Source organism: Brienomyrus brachyistius, chromosome 22, assembly GCF_023856365.1.
Source record: "Brienomyrus brachyistius isolate T26 chromosome 22, BBRACH_0.4, whole genome shotgun sequence".
NCBI classification, from domain to species: domain Eukaryota; kingdom Metazoa; phylum Chordata; class Actinopteri; order Osteoglossiformes; family Mormyridae; genus Brienomyrus; species Brienomyrus brachyistius.
In genome coordinates this window covers 14,090,100-14,109,313 of record NC_064554.1, presented here as the reverse complement: position 1 = coordinate 14,109,313, position 19,214 = coordinate 14,090,100, and the positions used below count along the sequence as shown (strand labels likewise).

General features: G+C 41.8%; 1 protein-coding gene across 2 annotated transcripts in view; it reads left to right on the top strand.

The window, feature by feature from the left end:
• Positions 1-347: 347 nt before the first annotated feature.
• Positions 348-19,214, top strand: part of LOC125718371 (corticotropin-releasing factor receptor 1-like) — a 58,246-nt gene continuing 39,379 nt past the window's right edge. For both annotated transcript variants that reach the window (XR_007384821.1, XM_048992193.1), the window contains exons 1-2: positions 348-1,540; positions 13,860-13,944. Coding sequence is in view for 1 of the 2 variants with exons in the window: in XM_048992193.1 (XP_048848150.1) it covers positions 1,520-1,540; positions 13,860-13,944 (106 nt within the window). In the remaining variant the exon portion in view is untranslated. The remainder of the gene's footprint in view (positions 1,541-13,859; positions 13,945-19,214) is intronic.

Here is a 19,214-nt window from a genome sequence, read left to right as displayed (position 1 = left end):
TGGGCAATCGGTAGAATCGGTAGATTTGGAGGCTGGGTGTAGTGTACAAATACCAATGTGTGCCTGCATTGTGCTTTATAGACACTGTATGAAATTGACTCTGACACTGCAAAAGCACTCGTAGCGGAACACCTACACAACCAGGAACACCAACACGGGATAGTTATGCTTATTATTTTGATTGAGTACTTCTGGCATGATGCTGTAATCGCATTTTAACGCCCACCGACGAGCATTCTTATGCGAAGTTCATAACGTGGACTTTAATCACCCCATTCGCTCATTTCTGAATAAATTATGGAAACGTTAAATGAGTTCGTTTGGTGTTTACGATTAGGCGATTGGATGAGTGATGCTCTCGTTTCATATGCCCATAACATCTGAAGTCTTAAGACGACTTTACCCGAAAAGTGTGGACAATCAGCTGCGGCTGTCATGTTTAATAAGTAAATACGCGGGTGGCGACCACTGGGGGTGTCGATTAAAATATTTACGAGGCGAAATCAACGTTTATCTCAGAAGATCGTGTCTTTTGGGATCGAAACGATGAGCACAAGAAAGGGAAGCCAAACCTGCCTCCTCGCTTATGGCGAAACGAATGTGTGTAAAGCTTAGCTGAAGTGTCTGAGACTGCAGACAGGGCTGAATGTGCGCAGGACTTTACTTAAAGCACTAAAGCGACTCGCATGAAGGACACGGGTCTGTCAATGCCTGTCCTTGGAGTATAGATGTGCAGAAGTATTTTATTTATTTAAATTGTCCGGTCTTTTGTGACATTACGCGACGGGGACACTGACAGTGGCTGCTGCCTCCGAAGCCTGAGGGCTGCGCTGAGCGGATCATGCATAAGGCGTCATTTTCGCAAGCAAAGATCGAGAGAAATCGGTAAAGAAATACTTTAAAGTGGGTCAACATAAGCCGCGGGGCAAAGTACTTCTCCTTTTTCCACACTCCTTTGACAATTTTTTAAACTATTCCGGGGAGGGGGGCGATACAGGATCTACTGGTACATCTATATGCCCCGAACAACAAACCAGATTCTATCAGAAAGGCTTGGGACCGAACCGATGTAGTTTTTGCCGAACTTGGATGTATTTTGTTTATTGCTGCAAAGCAAAAGAGCACATGTACTGTAAGAAGGAAGGACTGTTTCCTTGCAGCATTAATTCGTGCCACTTGCGGATATGGTGTGTTACATATATGTACGTGTGTGCGTCTGGATATACTTCATTGCTCCTGGCAATTTAGAAAAGCCATGTAACGTTATCATGTGGGAAAAGTAACGCCTGTTTGAGCTATAATGACTTAAAGCTGGACGATATTCTCATCGATGACAGACGACGGACCTCGTACTTAAGGAAACGCTGCGATAGAAAGTTTAAAAAAAAGTCGTATATAATCTGCCTCGTGTCGAACGGACGAAACATCTTTTCAGTATAAATAAACCCCAACGGAAACAGCAGAAAGAGAAAAGAGGGCAACCGATTTGATATATATCTACAAATAAAGGTTTGGGAAAATGCACAGGATCAATCTGCAGGTGAGTACCGTATAATGAAAACTCTGTTCCACTGAAATGTGTTTCCAGTTGATCTGAGCGGTACAAATCATATTTTCCCCGTACAATGTATGTAAAAGTAAATTCTCATAAAACAGTCATTAATCAAGTAGTAATACATTGGGACTCAAAGATTGTACTTGGAAGTTTTAATGTTTTTTTTTCTCTTTTTTTTTGCGCTGCAGTTGATGCAAAAAAAAAAAACTGCCGGCTAATTAATTAATTAATACTTGGCCAGCGTGAGATTCATACTTTGCTATGTCTCAGTGCAAGACAAAATTTAAATGTTTTAGATTTTTGCAGCATTTATTTATTTATTTATTTTTTTTTGGGGGGGGGGGGGGGGGGGGTAACAGTTTCATCACATCATATAATGTTGGAGAAAAAAGAACGTTAAAGTCATGCATTAATTCACAGTGCTTCTTGACTTCAGTTTTTGTGTAGATTTTTCAGTCTTCTATATGATTAACACTCCGTCCTGTTTAGATCTTATTACTAAATTATTTATAACGGAAACTGAATATTAGTTAATGAACGATTACGTACATTTGAAATAATTATCAATAGGCAATATGACAACAATATTACAATTTTTGTTTGTTATTGGTCTATCTGTTGCTGGATTCCGAAGATATGTAGGTCTTATAATATTAATAGCGGGCGTATATTCCAATCAGTGATAATGTTATATTTGCGGAAAAAAATTAAACGAGACCGATAACTCGTGACGAATTAAACCAAGTGGGACTAATTAACCGTGAACATGTGAAGAGATGTGGAAACATTCAAAGTGCTTACATCGACTGAAAGATTTTCACGTGCGCCTGTAGACCTACTAATTAGCAGTTTGGCTAGTGGGTTTTTTCCCGCAATGGCTTTTTACGAACCATGCCGTACAACATCAATATAAGTTTTGATAAGACTTCCTTCAAATGTCAGTAACAAATCTATGTGCTAGTCAAATAATAACTATCCTCAAAGACACAAAATCAAGTAAATCGATGTTTCAAGCTGCAGCAAACCTTATGCACGTTATAATCATGGCTACACCTGTCGCCAGTTTGATGTTTCCATTTGTTTTTGGCGACACGCTATAAAATTCATTTCAATAATTTAGTTATGACTGTGGTGGGTTGACAGCCATCCCTGGCTTATCCCCTGCCTTGTACCCGTTGCTTCCGGGATAGGCTTCGCTTGCATGTGCTAATTGTGGAGTAGTTCTACTTACCCACTATTAGGGAAAACCACTAATCCATGCATGGATTAGAAGATGATCTTGCATGGAGCATTTTTACTTTTGAAGAGCAACTTTTAATACCTCTAAATGAGCTGGGATGTTAGCAGGTACTTTATAAGACCTCAGAGGTGCCGGACGTGACCTGATCCCACCCTCAGGGCCATGCAGGGCTATGACTGAAGAACCATTGAAGATACAGAAGAAGCAATTGTGTAGCAACAACAAATGAATGTGTACAATGATCATGTATACATTACTTGTATGATTAAATGGTTTATGTTATTATAAGTTAAATGGTTTTACCCATATAAGGTGTATATTACGGTCAGGTAAAACAACCAAAGACGTTCTACGTCAGGGGTCACCAACATGCTGCCCGCGGGCACCAGGACGCCCCCATGGACCACATGAGTTGCCCGCGGACCTGTTCTAAAAATAGCACAACTCACCAGTGAGCAGCGTCTAAAATTGAATTTTATCCTGTTGCTATTCTTCTTTAATCACATTTGCATGTATATAGATTTGAAAATAATATCTAAAAAAGCATTTAAAACATGTTTATCATACATGAAGTTTAGATAAGTTTAGGAGGGCGTTTCACACTGGTAGCCCTTCGTGTGGCTCAGGACCCGTGAAGTAGCTCTCAGTTTGGAAAAGGTTGGTGACCCCTGTTCTGCAGGAATATACTATGATGAAAAACCTGTTTCCTAATGATGCATTAAGCCTCTATAAGGGTCACGCATGTTGTGTCACCATGCACTAATGTTATGGCTTAAGGCTTCCGCTGCCATCCTTTGGCGTCGCAGTGGTGTAGCACATGTGGGGGCAGCCTCTTTACCAGCAGAGCTCCTCTTCGTGTCTCTGCTGCTACGTGGCCGTTAAAAAAAAAAAGAGAGCGAAATGGGGGGGGTCGCGTAATGCCATACCCAAAGAATACTGAATCAAACTGAAACTGAAATGACACAGGAAAACACAGCCAGTCCCCTGAAATGGGTAATGAGTTTCTGCTTCTTTAAAATACAATAGGGTTACAGTCTTATGCAATCAAAGGAGAATTTTATAAAAGTTGTGCTTGCCTTCTAAATTGCTGCAAGACTCCCAAGCCTTTTGAGATTTTCCAAGAGGGAATGTGCATAAACGGTAAAAAATACAGAACAGTATGCTGTTTCTTTTAAACAATTTGCTATAACTAGCAAGCTTTTGCCACGACTTAAACAGCAACCATTAAAACTGAGGCACATTGTAGCCATATGGCTGATTTAATATATTGTGAGTAACAATTTCCCTTTGAGAGAAACGTAATGCATACTAAAGAAACTGAGACATTTATAATGTTACTCTCACCAACCGGATCAATTTATGGTAATTAAAGGGCAAGTGAGAAATCATCAACGTGATCTGAGTTCGAGAGGGGTATACAGGAGATGGGACGCTCTTTCCACCCCTACATCTCACATTAATGGTACGATCTGCCATCTCATTGGTAGCTGGCTCCAGGTCGGCTTTCCCATGCGGCACATATGCAGCATTGGGGACATGGTGTCGGGGAGAGGCAGACCATAGCTAATTTATTGGGTTGCTCCCATGGAGACGAGCATCCTGCTCTTATATCCCATCTGTGCTTTGCTGTGTTACAGTCTCTGCGATGCCCCGATGCCCTGAGCTGTACTGCAGTCACTTAATGCTCAGTGTATCTGTTTCCAAGCGATTTAGTTATGTTCAGGCTTTACGTTTGCTTGGTTTAAATCGAAGCTTTTCAGCACTAATCTACCCTGTGACATAGGATATCGTCATGGTCAGGATATGAACTCTATTCTCCTGTGTTGTTTTGATTGGCTTTGGACAGTTCAGATGTTTTCCGCCCAAGATGATAGTTTCAAGTCTCAAAAATGATTCTTTACCTGCCGTATTTTTGGATCAGTTGGCTATGCAGTTAAACCAAATTCACTGGAGTCACTTATTTGATTCTGTGATGCTGAGAATGAACAGGACAGAATGTTTACACAGACTTCCTTCTAAGCCCCCCCCCCCCCCCAAATGAATACAATTAAAGGGAAAATTGAATGTGTTCTGCAGATATTAACAGTCCCACAGAGAGACGCAATTTCCTGTTACACTCCCAAGCAAAAGATTCATCCACCTTTATGTGCCATTTCAAAGACAAAAGGATACAGAATTGCTAGATATCAGAGCCGACCTCAAATTAACTGTTTCTCGACAGATTTTTTATTTTTTTTTTATTGGAGCGACATTTAGGAATGTTACAGAAAGTTTTGTGACTAACTAGTGTGTTTCTTGTGTATATTACTGCATATAATCCAACGTCCAATTACTCATCCTGGGGTGCGTTTCTCACTAGTTAGCTGCTTACATAATTATAACTATGCATCTAAAAGAGTCCAACTATGCAATTTGGCTACTGGGAGATTTTTGGGAAATGTAACCCTGATTGACTTCGATTGGGTGCCTTGAGATTATCCCAGTAAGTAAAGGGTGTAAGTAAGAGGTGCAAATGGGATGAAATGCCTCAGAACATTCACTGCATTTCATCATATATAATTTTTATATAATAATGTGAGAATGATGAGCAAATTACTACAACAAAAATAATGGTGGAAATTTGATACCATTTTCAGCAGCAGTTGGATTCTCCTTAAGTTATTTATTTCTAAGCAACTGTTTGCTCTATACAACCTTGACCGCTTAACAGCAAGCATTCACCAGCAAGGATAAAAGGCCTTCAATAGAAGTCAATCTATAGACTGCACACAGAAGAAGGTGCTTAGTTACATAACTGTGTTCAAAAGTACTGTCCTTCATCCCAGTTTGTTTTGCGGCCTTCTCGCCACAAGCGTAATTCCAACAATTTCCAAAATGCTGCGTCCATCACTGCCGGCAAACGTCAGCAATAGTTCAGCCTGGATGCTGAATTAAACTCACATTCTCATCACACTTAAGAATCTCAAATAAAACTCCAGACTGAACATGACATTCATCCTTTAATGTGACACCTTGAGAGCATCTTTAAAGGAGCGAAGAATAAACAGTCCGGCTCAACGATACAAAGGGATTACGCTTTGATTATGTAATAAGAGCGGGAAGCATCAGAGGCATGTCGTAATTCATTGCCGTCATCGTGGGTGAACAAGGATCAAAGAGTTTTTATAATGGTATTGACGAACCCAACCTGTGTCACGTCTACTTGTAATCAATACCATGCAGCAGTACCCTACGTGTTCCTCCGAAAAAACGGAGGTTGGAGAATGAATAGGTGTTTCATTTTTGGCACAGTGAGAAAAAATCTGTCGGTACCAGTTGAATACATTATTGTCATCGTTGTCACGGCTGTTTTCCATTATTTACATGTCCAAATCCAGGTCCTTCTTTTGAAATTGTGAGTTATCTCTGGCTAAGCGATATAAGCTTGGGTGACTAAATCATTTTATAGGATAAGCTCTCAGTCCCGAACTGGATGGAAAATTTAAATCAGACCTTTCACGAAGGGTATTTGGGGAATATCAGGCTTTGATGCATTAACTTACGTTGGTGTTGGTGTTGGAGAGGAGAGCAGTGCAGTCATTTGTTAGTTTAGTAGGGGAAATACGTAAAACACTATGTGAAGGAAAACAAGTAGAGGAAGATGATGGAACCCAAGTTTGTTACGTTGTACAAGTCTTGAGAAGGGATTTTGAATCAATTCCTGTTAGATTCCAGAAGAAAGTTCAGAATTAATTGAAGGATCTGCTCAGAATGCTCTAGATATGATTCACCATAGCCTAGATACGACTTGGCCATGTCTACCACTGTTTTATGTCTCTTGCAATGTTTTGTTGTGGTTGCCAACTCAGTTTTTTTCTTCGTGGAGTAAATCTGCGGAGCGTTCTGTCATTCAGTGAGGGCCGGTATCCACTTTACATTTTGATATAAACATCACTAATCCCAGCACATTTTACACTTACTCAGCCTTTGCCTCCAGTGATGTTAAGAGGACCACAGTCTTGTTGACATTTAGAACATGGTTATACACACAACGCATGCCTGCAGGCATGACAACCTGGTTAACACCCGCTTGCTCTTCACAGATTAAAGTTAGCAGTAAACATTCAGAACTATAAACACTGACAATAGTAATGGAAGGATTGTTTTTTGTGTGCTGTCTTCCCATTTGCTTCGCCTATTGACATGAAGGAACAGGACGTAGTACTCTATAGGAGTAGCATGTCCAGAAATACAGGGGGGGTATTTTCAGAATCTATCAGTATTCAAACACACTTATCCCAGGAGTAAAGATGCTTTTAACCTGTGAGGAAATCGTAGAGTATCGGTCTAAAGCCTGGACACACCTGCTGAAAATCATTTGCTTTTCACTGGGATAATGAACCCGGGCACATCTTGGGGTTATGCAGTGAATATTGTCCTGTGAACAAGGAAAGGGATGGAGTGCTGTGAGAGATGACTTCCCCCCCCCCCCCCCCCCCCCCAATCCTCCCGACACAAACCCTACAGAGCTGGTTTGGGATGAAGAGTATGAGCAAGGTCGCCAACTTGTGCTCAGAAGTTGTGGAAAGTCCTTCAGGACTGTTGGAGAAACAGCTGCCCCAAGGAATGCCAAGAGTCTACAATGCTGTCCTCAACGCAAAAGGGGGCTTTCTCGAAGAATGTACAGTTCGAGAAAATTTTGAGATGTTGGTTATTGGAATATTTGATATGTATTACTTCATTTCCTTCAGGCCTTTTATTATAACATGAGTAACGTGGCTAAAATGCACTAAAAGCAGTTGTGTCTAGATGTTTACCTGGTACTGAATATCCTTAACAACCTAAAACAGCCTTCAAGTCTCATCTTGTATTTCACATTACATAACTCTCAAGTCATAAGACCCTGGTCAGTTTTCACTATATTTAGTCTGTAAAGGGTTTTTTTCTGGAATATTCTGCATTTCTCTCAGATCATTTTTTTCTCTAGAAAGACGAAAAAGCAAGGAGCTCCTGTGCTTCATCCTTCACAGTCCAGACCAATAAAAAAAAAAAAAAAAACCGCAGACAAACGTTGATACGACCGTCTCAAATTAGGATTTTTGTTACGGAGTGAAAATGGCGCCTGGTCTGACTTGGGGAGAGTGATCTTTTTACACAAATTGTTTTTGTTTTTCTTTCAACCCTGCATGAGCATCACTTATCTCCCGCAGTTGTATACTCCTGTGTTTTTGGTGTCGTGTAGAGGATTAACACACTAGAACATTCGCTTTGGATAGCAGCCCTCCCCCAGCAGACAGCGATTACTTACCAGGTCTTCAGATCTGCTCTCATAGCACATCTGTCACAGAGTAATAAGGGCTTTAAAATCATGGTATTTACCCCAGTCCTATAAATGTCGCAGTGCATTAGGCTGGCACTAAGGTGACATTAACCAGTCCAGTTTTTTACCCACCCCTCACCCCCCCCCCCCCCCAAAGATCACCATGGGGATTGCTCCTCATAGAATAGCTGAAACATTCGATGATGCACAAGCGTACAAAAGAATTTGATATTTGTGGGGGGGGGGGGCACACAAAACATAATCATTTTAAATCCAAATTGTGGGGTTACGCATCTCCCCTATACCTCCTAGTCCACATGTCCCTGCAGTGTTGGTCTACCTAAATGAAACCAGTACGGGAGGTTTATTGGTTGATTTTCATACTGGTGGGTGGAATTGGGCCCATCGATAGACTCCTCTCTCGCCCTGTCTCCTAGTCCCTGGATGAAGAGAAAAACTGCAGAATATGTAGAGGGGTTTCCTCAGACATGGTTGTCGCTGTTTAAAGTCTTGTTTCGGTTGGCTTGCGAGTCTCCCCGCCGCCCAGCGGTCAGGTGATTACGGTGCGATTTGTCAGACCTTAATAGTGTCCTTGGGCAATGCTGGAAGTTGGGAAAACGGGTGTCTGTGTTCTGCTTGTTATTCACTTCCAGCAGATTATGAGAGGTGCTGGTATGCAAGAAAGATTTCCAGTACTCTGAAGAGAAATACAGAGGAACCAGACCTGGGTACTGGGCAGTAGCTACCCGCCCCCCCAATGCCCTTGGAGAACATTAATGACGATTCGAGAGATGTCCGTTTGAACTGACGTGCCGAACCGTTAGATAGTAGATTTATCTGCATAGATCTCTGCTTCCTCTTTAGAAACACAGTAACGATCATGGAATCACAGAACGAGGGATAAGCCCATTAAAGGAAGAAGCTCCTCTCCTCTTCCTCATTCCTCTTGGCGAAAGCCCAATCTTGAACATTCACAGGCATCGCAGGAAATTCAAATGTGACCAATAAAAGCTGTTGTATGCTGTTCTGCTGAAATGCACACTTGATTTTTGTCCAGGTTAAATATATTCTTATTTATATAAGACGACATGAGGCAAATTTTAAGTGATTTTCTGAATGATTTGGAAAAAAATTTGTCAGACTTCATGAAAACGGCCATTTATATTATGACTTATCTTTGATGTGTCTGCGCGAATACTGCAATAGTGGCTGTTTTGTGCTTGAGCTACGTGCACCAATATATCCATCCATCCATTTTCCAAACCGCTTATCCTACTGGGTCGCAGGGGGGGGTCCGGAGCCTATCCCGGAAGCAATGGGCACGAGGCAGGGAACAACCCAGGATGGGGGGCCAGCCCATCGCAGGGCACACTCACACACCATTCACTCACACATGCATCCATACCTACGGGTAATTTAGCAACTCCAATCAGCCTCAGCATGTTTTTTGGACTATGGGGGGAAACCGGAGTACCCGGAGGAAACCCCACGACGACATGGGGAGAACATGCAAACTCCACACACATGTAACCCAGGCGGAGACTCGAACCCGGGTCCCAGAGGTGTGAGACAACAGTGCTAACCACTGCACCACCATGCCGCCCCCTGCACCAATATATATATTATGTATATACAATATATAATCCTGGGTTGTTCCCTGCCTCGTGCCCATTGCTTCCGGGATAGGCTCCGGACCCCCCCAGACCCAGTAGGATAAGCGGTTTGGAAAATGGATTGATGGATGGATGCTAGGTAGTTTCCCAGAGTTTTGTATGTGTCTGATCCCAAAAATGGCTGTTCTGTGGACAAAGAATGATTTACTGGAAATAGAATTGCTTGGTCATTGTGGTATTAGACGTTGTTTCCCTTATTAGCAGTCTTTGTGGGAGAGAGTCACATCGAATCTTCTCTGGCACCCCCCCCCCCCCCCCCCCCAATTTAATCCACATATGTGTTGGCCACAAAAACCAAGGTCAGCTTTTTTCCCTCCCTGGAGGGTAGTCTCAATATTAAAAAAGGCCACCAAATGCAGAGAGGAGGGGCGGATTAACTCCCCGGGGGGGGTAGGGCTATGCTGAAATGGCTAGGGGGCCCCCCAAGTGAGCCACTCGATAAACGAGAGAGAATGAAAAACGATACGACGTCAATAACCCGCAGATTGCTGGCGGATTTTCCTTAATGTGCAGAGCTGAGATGAGTCTGCCACTGCGTTCAGTTTGGCTGCGGGGGGGTGGGGCCTGCACCCGCGCCCCTGTGATGCAGGCGTAAGGTGTAGCCAGAGCCGTAGTCAGCTATGAGATCGCCGCGGTTGAAACCATTTTTTAAAAACTAAATTAATTTGAAGTTAAATATTCGCCTGAATAAAAAATTAGGCTAACTAACATTTCACATAACGGATGGTATCAATAATGTGATTGACGAAACCCACCCCACGCCCCCGGGTCCTGGATCTCATTGTTTTTCAAAGCCCAGCTACGAGGGTGTGGCCTCTCTCTTGTTAGTGTATCTTAGGACAATCAGAATTATCTAATTATCAGCCAGCTTCTGCTCCCAAACGTTTATCCATGTTCAGTTACAGTCAGGCTGTAGATCAGTAGAAATAATGAAAGCAAGTGGGTAACGTTAGTTGACGTGATTTCTGTCCTGCACCTTGCATCTCGCAAGATCCGGCATTGAACGTTTTCTCTCCATTGGGGCCTGTGAACATATGGTCTCACTTTCTTGTGATGTAGTTACTGGATGGACACTAAGCTGTGAGGCAGTTAAAAGTTACACAAGTTGCCTCCCAAAGTTGCATTAGTCATGTTGGGCACCAACAGCCACTTCAAGCCTGGATTTTTATACTTTAAACCAAATCTATTAAGCCCACTAATTCTCCGCAGATGTACTAGTCAGGGTGACAGGGGGGCGTGATTGTAGGCCAGTGATTCTCACCTGGTGGGTTGCAAGACGATTTTCAGTTGGTCACAGAATGTGTGGATGTGTGGGCCCCGCCCCCCAGGTCAGCTGTCCCCGGGCTCTGAGTCACGGCGGGCCCAAAAGGGCCCTCCAAATTTTAAATAATCTAATGGAATCATTAGTCAAAAATTACATATTTCTGAAAACTTAATATAGTATTTATGAATCACATAAAAGCTTGGCACTGTTATCTTGCTGATTTTTCCTTGATACTGTGGTTGGAAACAATTCCAGTTTCCCTTCCCTATAATGCAAAAAATGGTTCAGTCTGATTAGTGAGAGATTTTTTGTTTCGCCGTGTGCAAATGGAACATGCGTTGTGTGTGAGTTTATCCATTCGGCGACCTGTTCGCAGTCGGGAAATGTGCGCGTCTGGCTGGGGGCTTAGAGATCATCGATGTCCTGAGGCACAAGCAAGACACCTAGGGGGGGGGTCTGGCACCGGGGGATATGAAGGGGATGCACTACAATGCAGGGCAAATAGACAAACAAGAGCAGAAATATGACCCCCCCCAATGCTAGAGGTGTGAGGCAACAGTGATCCCCACTGCACCACCTGTTACCTCTGATGTAGCAAAGTCTGCATTTACTGTAGCCTTCGCCAACTGACAAACACAATGAAACAAACTGCAATAAAGAGAAACAGAAAAAATGCCACTTAGCAGTGTCATTAAGATTTGAAACAGTAGACCATTCTTTCTCATCCCCCATCTACCAGCCCTCCTTTCTGTTGAGTCCCCAGGTGTCGCTCTGTCAACAATTAACCCAACAATTAACAAAAAAAAATAAAAAATCAAATAGCAGGCGACTCCCACTTTCTGGAACGAGAAATTTCGGGAAGGAACAAAGGCTCATAACGCAGAGCTGAATTAAAATGGCAAGTTTGTTTGAAGTACCTTCTGTTCCGAAAGAAATCATTGCATCGCCAATCATTACCAATTGTTCTGTGAATTTATTTCTATATACTGACGAATACTGGGGAACTCCTGGGATCATTTTCATATACCTGCAGGGGGGGGAATGGTTTCAAATGGAAAATTGTGGTTGAAATTCAAGTGAAGTCTTTTATTTCCTGTTTTGCTGTCTCCTGCTCTGCTGATAGCATGATGTTTCAGATCATAAACAAATAACTGACTTATATATATATAAACAGCTATGATTTGTTGTCGCATCAGCAACACTGTTGACGTCCTGTCATCTGTGCTGTCATGCTGGCGGTGGCTCTCAGGGTGTCTTACCTGTAGTGGAGTGTGTTTACCGTGACGAAGACAAAGAAGCAAAACAAAATGCAAACAGATACTGTCATTTAAAATAAAAACCACATGCAGTGGTTAGTTAGCATTGTTATTTATAGTTACTTAGTGAAACAAAACAACATTCGTCTTTCTCTTCTTTCATTTGGATCCACAACTGTTACTCAGTGTTTGTTTGTATGTTTGTTTGTTTTGCCTTGGCCAAATAATAAATAGAAAAGAAAATCACAAATGAATCTTCAGAGATGACAAAACCTTTTTTTTTTTTTGTAAGATGTAAGATGTCCTTGCTTGTCAAGTACGTTTGGGTGCATCACAGCACACTTATGAAGTTTAACATGATATGCGAAGAATTTTTGGGACTGTGTTTGTTTCTGTTCCTTGTTTTTGAATGACCCATTTTTCTTTATTTATATATATATTTTCCACCTGAAAATCATTCCAAAATGTGGGTTGCAATCTGAGTTTGGAACGATTTGCATGAGAACATTTGGGGAAGGCTTTAGGACTAACACCCTTGTCTATTTGTGGATTGTAAAGATTTTAGCGCAAATCCCACTGTCCCGGACAAACCTGAATACTTGCCCCTTGCTCAACCCTATTTTTGACCACCTGCATATCTTGGTTCTTTTTCTTTTGAATAAATAATTAGTTCCATATATGGCTTTTGATTTATTGGTTTTCCTTGAGGAGCATCTCTCATATTGTTTTTTATACAGTTCTGGAAAAAATTAAGAGACCACAGCACAATTTTCTGTTCTCATTTTATGGGTGTGAGTCTGTGAATAATATATATTTTTTGCAAACTGCAGCCTGGCTCTTCCCTGCTCCTCACTGAAGGGCCTCTTCCTTGTTTTATGGAACTTCAGTCCTGCTTCTAGGAGCCTGATATGAACTGTCCTAGCAGTGCACTTCACACCTGCACTTAATGCTTCCCATTCTTTATGAAGGTCACTTGACGTCATCCCCCAATTCATGAGTCACTGCAGGATAAGCTAACGGTCACCTCTGCCATTAGAAAGTTCCTCCCTCCCTCTACCTGGCTGGTTTCTGGTGGTTCCCAGTGTCTCCTGCTTCACCTTATTCTTCTGTTCTGCTGTCTTAGGAACTTTGAGCCTGGAAGCAGCCTGCTGTGCAGTGTAGCCTTCTGCCAGCAGAACCAGGATTAAACCAGGGTTTACAAATGCAATTAAAAAATACATAGTGGTCTCATAATTTTTTCCAGAGCTGTATATAATGTTATATCATTTTACAAAAAGACTACCCTTATAAAGGGTTTCTGAATGGTTTATAATAAGGCTATTAGGTTGTAGTATTGTGTAAATCATTATTAAAGGATTATAAACAAGTTATAAGTTTTTATTCATAAGTTACTACATTGGAAAAAGGAAGCCTTATTGTAAAGCGATACCTGTAATTTTTATGTAAATAAATTAATATAAGAAGTTCCCACCTCTGCCACCCAAACAGGTCGGAGGAGGACAGTATGTCAGAACAATGAATTGCTATATTGCTTATTTTTTGTCATATTGTTTTCAATCTTGATTTGCCCAGGTATTGTCGATCTTGGTGACCACAGTATTTGGAGCCGAAGCAGACATTACCTGTGAAGCTCTGCTCCTCTCCGGAAACAGCACAGGTAAGACAGCAGCATGCTTCTCGAACCTTAGTGTTAGTCTGGCTTCCCTGCGTGCTGCCGCTCAGAGGTAAGAACCAAACAGCAACTGCAAATGAAGTGGAACAACATCTCTGCATTTCTAAGGTTGACCTTTCATGCAATAAATGACTCTGATTATGTTTATTGTTCAGTCACGTTGGATTTTATGAAGGATGTTAAATATGTGAGCTTTTCTTTGGGGCGGGGGCATAAATCACAGCCTGGCATGTTGTGTAAAAGCTGGGGCTAGCCGTTATACTCCGACATCACAGCATGTTGACTTTGAGAGTAACTTTACATATCACTGACGGGAGTGTGGGAAATGAAAACTGATTAAGGACTCCCTCTTCGATCAAAGCAAAGGAAAGCAAAACATCTTATGTAGATAAGCCATTCCCACTGAGCGAACCAAAATAAATATGGTTTGGTCTCTGTGATCTGTGCTGCTGTATCTGTAACCAAACACGCTTCAGATTTGTAACAACTTGATTACTGTTATACTTAAAATCAAAGCCAAAACCTAAACATCTACTGGAGCCCATATTATTATTCTCTTCTTAACCTATTGAGCTGTTGACATACGTCCATGGAAATGTTTCATTTGGTTTGACAAATGCATTGAAGGAGTACATTGAGTTTTAATACCAATCTGGCCAGTATGAAATGAAATAATACAAACGATTAGCTTCAAATACCATAACATTTGAGGAATACAAGAACTGTGCGCCAACATGGAACGATGGAAGCGTACGAAGTATCTGAAGAAGCCAACAAAGAGCCTGCGTTGATCTCATGGAGTTCTATAAAGTTCACTCACCCTTCAGTCATTGGGGGCTGTATATAAGTACATATTTAAATGAGAACATCAGTAGTGAGATCTTGGTACTGAAACATCTATTTAGTTTAGCTTGAAGGTGTTTTTTTTTTTATTGGACAATCGTAGTTCCTTGAATTTATTTGTTATTCCGTTATTTTACATGTCATCTCAGCCGGTGTAGAATCTCAAAATATTTGAGTATAATTTCAATAATATTACACAGTCAGGGTGCATAGATAGTATAACATTCGGATGACTTGCCCGTAATTTAGACTAAATTGGCCTCGATTGGGTGGATATTTTTGGCTGTAACCCAGTGTTTTATCTTTAGGGTTAAGAAATTAAAATATACCTCGATCAGCTGATATACGATATTGAGCTTTGATTATGTGTAACATAAATTACATTTTATTTTTAAAAAGTAAAAAGTAAGAGTTTCAGTTTAAATTATGTAAAACAATTTACATAATTAAGAGTATTTAAATATGTATTAAAAAATGGCATCCAGTCATGACTTAACGTAGCATTGAAGAGCATTTGTGAGGTCAGGCACTGATGCTGGACATGAAAGCCTGGCTCACAATCTCCGTTCTAGTTCATCCCAAAGGTGTTCAGTGGGGTTGAGGTCAGGACTCTGTGTGGCCAGTCAAGTTCTTCCACACCAAACTCACCCAACCACGTCTTTATGGACCTTACTTTGTATACTGGGGCACAGTCATGCTGGAACATAAAGGACCTTCCTTCTCCAAACTGTTCCCATAAAGTTGGAAGCAAAGAATTGTACAAAATGTCTTGGTATGCTGAAGCGTTAAGAGTTCCTTACACTGGAACTAAGGGGATCAACCCCTGAAGAGCAACCCCATACCGTAATCCCTACTCCACCAAACTTTACAGTTGGCACAATGCCGTCATCAGGTAATGTTCTTCTGACATCCGCCAAACCCAGTCTCGTCCATCAGACTGGCAGACAGAGAAGTTCGTCACTGGTTCGTCACTGGTTCGTCACTCCACACAAAACATTTCCACTGCTGCAGAGTCCAGTGACCCTTTACACCACTGCATCCGAGGCATGGCATTGTGCTTGGTGATGTGAAGCTTGCATGCAGCTGCTCGGCCATGGAAGCCCATTCCATGAAGATCCCAGAGCACAGTTTTTCTGCTGGGCTTAATGCCAGTGGATGTTTGGATCTCTGCAGGTATTTAGTCAGCAAAGCTATGGCACAATGCACCTCAACACTCAACAACCCCATTCTGTTACTTTACATGGTCTGCCACTTAATGGCTGAGTTTCTGTTGTTCCTAAATGCTTCCACTTTGAACAATACCAGGCCAGTTGACTGTGGATTATCTTGCAAGGAAGAAATTTCACAAACTGAATGGCCATTCATGACTAATATCAGTCCTGGTCACGATGATACTAAGTAAACGGCTATTTTGCATGTGATAAGTCTGAAAATGTTGTCATACATGGTTTACCATCCATTCAAGAGTTCAGATTATTTAGATTAGTCAATGCTTTTATTTTTCCATGCAGTGGTTTGTGCAATAATGGCTCAATCATGTACACAGCTGTGAAATTTAATTGAGGCTTAAGAGGAATTATTATGTCCTGGTGAACGTTGATTAACAAGCATGGCAATGCATTCCCACTTTCACTTTCATTCATCATGCTACCAAACTGTCCCAATCAGTCCACCGTTCAAGGTTAAATTGAATTCATCTGTTTTGTTAAGTTTGGTCCCCCTCTTTTTCTTACAGCCCACCCACGCTATGATTTCTGGGTGCGCTATTGGGTAGATATATTCATCCATCCATCCATCCATCCATTTTCTCTGACTCCATGTCCTATTCCGGGTCACGGGGGTCCAGAGCCTGCGGATGCAAGGCAGGGAACAACCCAGGATGGGGCACCAGCCCATCACAGGGCACACTCGCACATCATTGGACATATGTACGCCCTACGATCTTCTTGGTTAGTAAAACTGTATCACACTACTGTCTCTAGTGACTGCTTTTTCCCTCAAGGTGAGATGTTGAGTCTTGAAGCTGTAGTTTTAATGAGGACGGTCATGCTGACTGAGAAGTAGGCCACCTTGGCGGCCATTGTGGGAATCCGGCTGCAGCCAGATTGAGTTTGAATTGAATATTGTAAGTGAATGAAGACACCTGGGGTGCATGGCAGACCTTAAGGTATCCTTAAGCTGCTAAGCCTTCGTGCTCCTGATCATGAGCGTACAATACCTAAGCAAGGGAAAGGGGGCCAGTTACACCGTAACCTGAATTAGCTGCCCCCTGCTATGTTAGGATGTCACATATGGGTTAAATGCAGAGGACACATTTCATTGTCGTGCGCTGTGGTCGATCACCGAATTCTAAAATTATCACGAATTGAAGGAGTAACGTGATCCTTCATACTGGCAGCGAGTAACTGACAGAATATGAAAATTAAATGTCCAAAATCTGCTTCTCCTGATCGGCTGGCCATACTTGAAGCCAATTTCTTCAGTCAGTTGCAGATGAATGACGCAGCCTAGATTGAACCTGTGCTATACAGTAGTGCGTTTGTTAACAAAGTGTAGTGTAAAATAATCACATCTTGGGTAGATGCATAGATGTATAACCATGTGGATACTTTCCGAAGACCTTTACCTTTCTGAAAAGCATGGTAATAGTCACATAAAACTTTCATTAATAATATTACAGAAAGTACCGTGTAACCCTTTGCCATTAACACTATCCAGTATCAGGTCTTGGCAGTAATTGGAAATGCAGTATCACTGTTAACACTGAGCTTTTCATGTCCTGAGCTTTTGCAGGGGCCAATTATCAGACATAGTCACAGGTCACAGTACATGCCACTGCTTACAACCTCCTAATCATCAATTAGTTTTCATTCATTTTGAAAACTAGCGGGATGTCGGAGAATCGCCACATAACTGTCAATAAACCCCTATAGTGAAGCATGGCAATGAGAGCATCATGCAAGACCTGGGGAGCATTGAAGAAAATCTAAGAAAGTTCATGAGAAAAGTAGATTCATTCTCCTAAAAGTAAAGGAGGGAGATTAAAGTTACATTTTCAGTAACACACAAAGCCACAGCTATTCTGGAGTGCTTTAATAAAAGAGAGTGAGTGACCTTCAGTGGCCCAAATGGCTTGAATTCCATTCCGCCGCTTTCCATTGTGAATGTTGAGCTCAACCCAAGAAACCTCAGGACAAGAATTAAAGGTTCACTTAAAGATGTTTCCTTTTTGAGGAGATGGTGATACCGAGTGACTGTGTGACATCAGTCTGTGGATGCCTCAGTAACGGTTTCCTTTGAAGCAAAGTGTATATTGTACTTCACCTTTAATGGCTTTTTTTCACAGAACGGAAGGGTTTGCAACATGGAGATAGAGCATAAAATACGTCAAAACAGGCTGTTTCATGCTCGGTAATAATCACATCGGTACATTGGAGATATTTGCTTAGGACCATCGTGCAACAAAATCAGTCAAGTTCTTATGTTCACAGCTTTTCTGTAATATTCTTTTGAACCTTGATCACACTTTTCTTTGCTTATCCAGTTTTCAGTCGCGCACAAGCTCATGTATAACTCTGTCAGTTTAACTGTCAACGCAAAACCTTGGCAGAAATGAATGAGACAATAATTTCTCACTAGAAATGTACTGAAAATATGTTTTAAATTCTGTGCCCAGATTCAGCACCTTTTCATTGTCACAGAGTTGTATCTACCCATTTAAAGGCCATGTGTCATCCAATTGTGTGGTTTCTCCATGTACAGTAAAATACCGTTATAGTGGACTCGTTAATAACGGAATATCGTCTATAACCGACGAGGTCCGCTGGTCCCAGCCGTGCGCCTTTACGAACATGCAGAAAAAGCATCGGGTATAGCGGACTCACATATAACGGAAAACAATTTGCTCTTCAGAGCCGCTTTTAGCTGCAGTTCTGTTCGCTATAACGGACATGCAGGCTCCGCCTACAAGGTGCGTGGCGTGCCGGTGATATCCAGCGGAGATACGTAGTCGGGATTATTAACAGTCACGCATCTGGTCAGGTAAAGTTGGATTACTACATGTACAATATAATAATCTATACCGCAAGTGTGTCTGCTGGGGTGTAGTATGAGTAAATGGTGTCCTGTAGTTCTGGACATACAGCTACTCTGGATATAATGGACTGTTTTGCCTGGTCCCTTGAAGTCCGTTATAACGGGATTGTACTGTATTGTTTTTCCCCCTATTCATCACCTTGACCACTGAGCTGAGTCTTTCATGGCTTGGGGTTAAACCCCAGGATTACTGCCAAAGCTGGAACCCATGAATGTAGATGGAGCCAATATTCATGCCATTCAATACATCAGTTTATGTCAAATCAAAGCCCTTTCATGAAACCCAGATCTGTATTTAATTATCAAACATCTGCTGC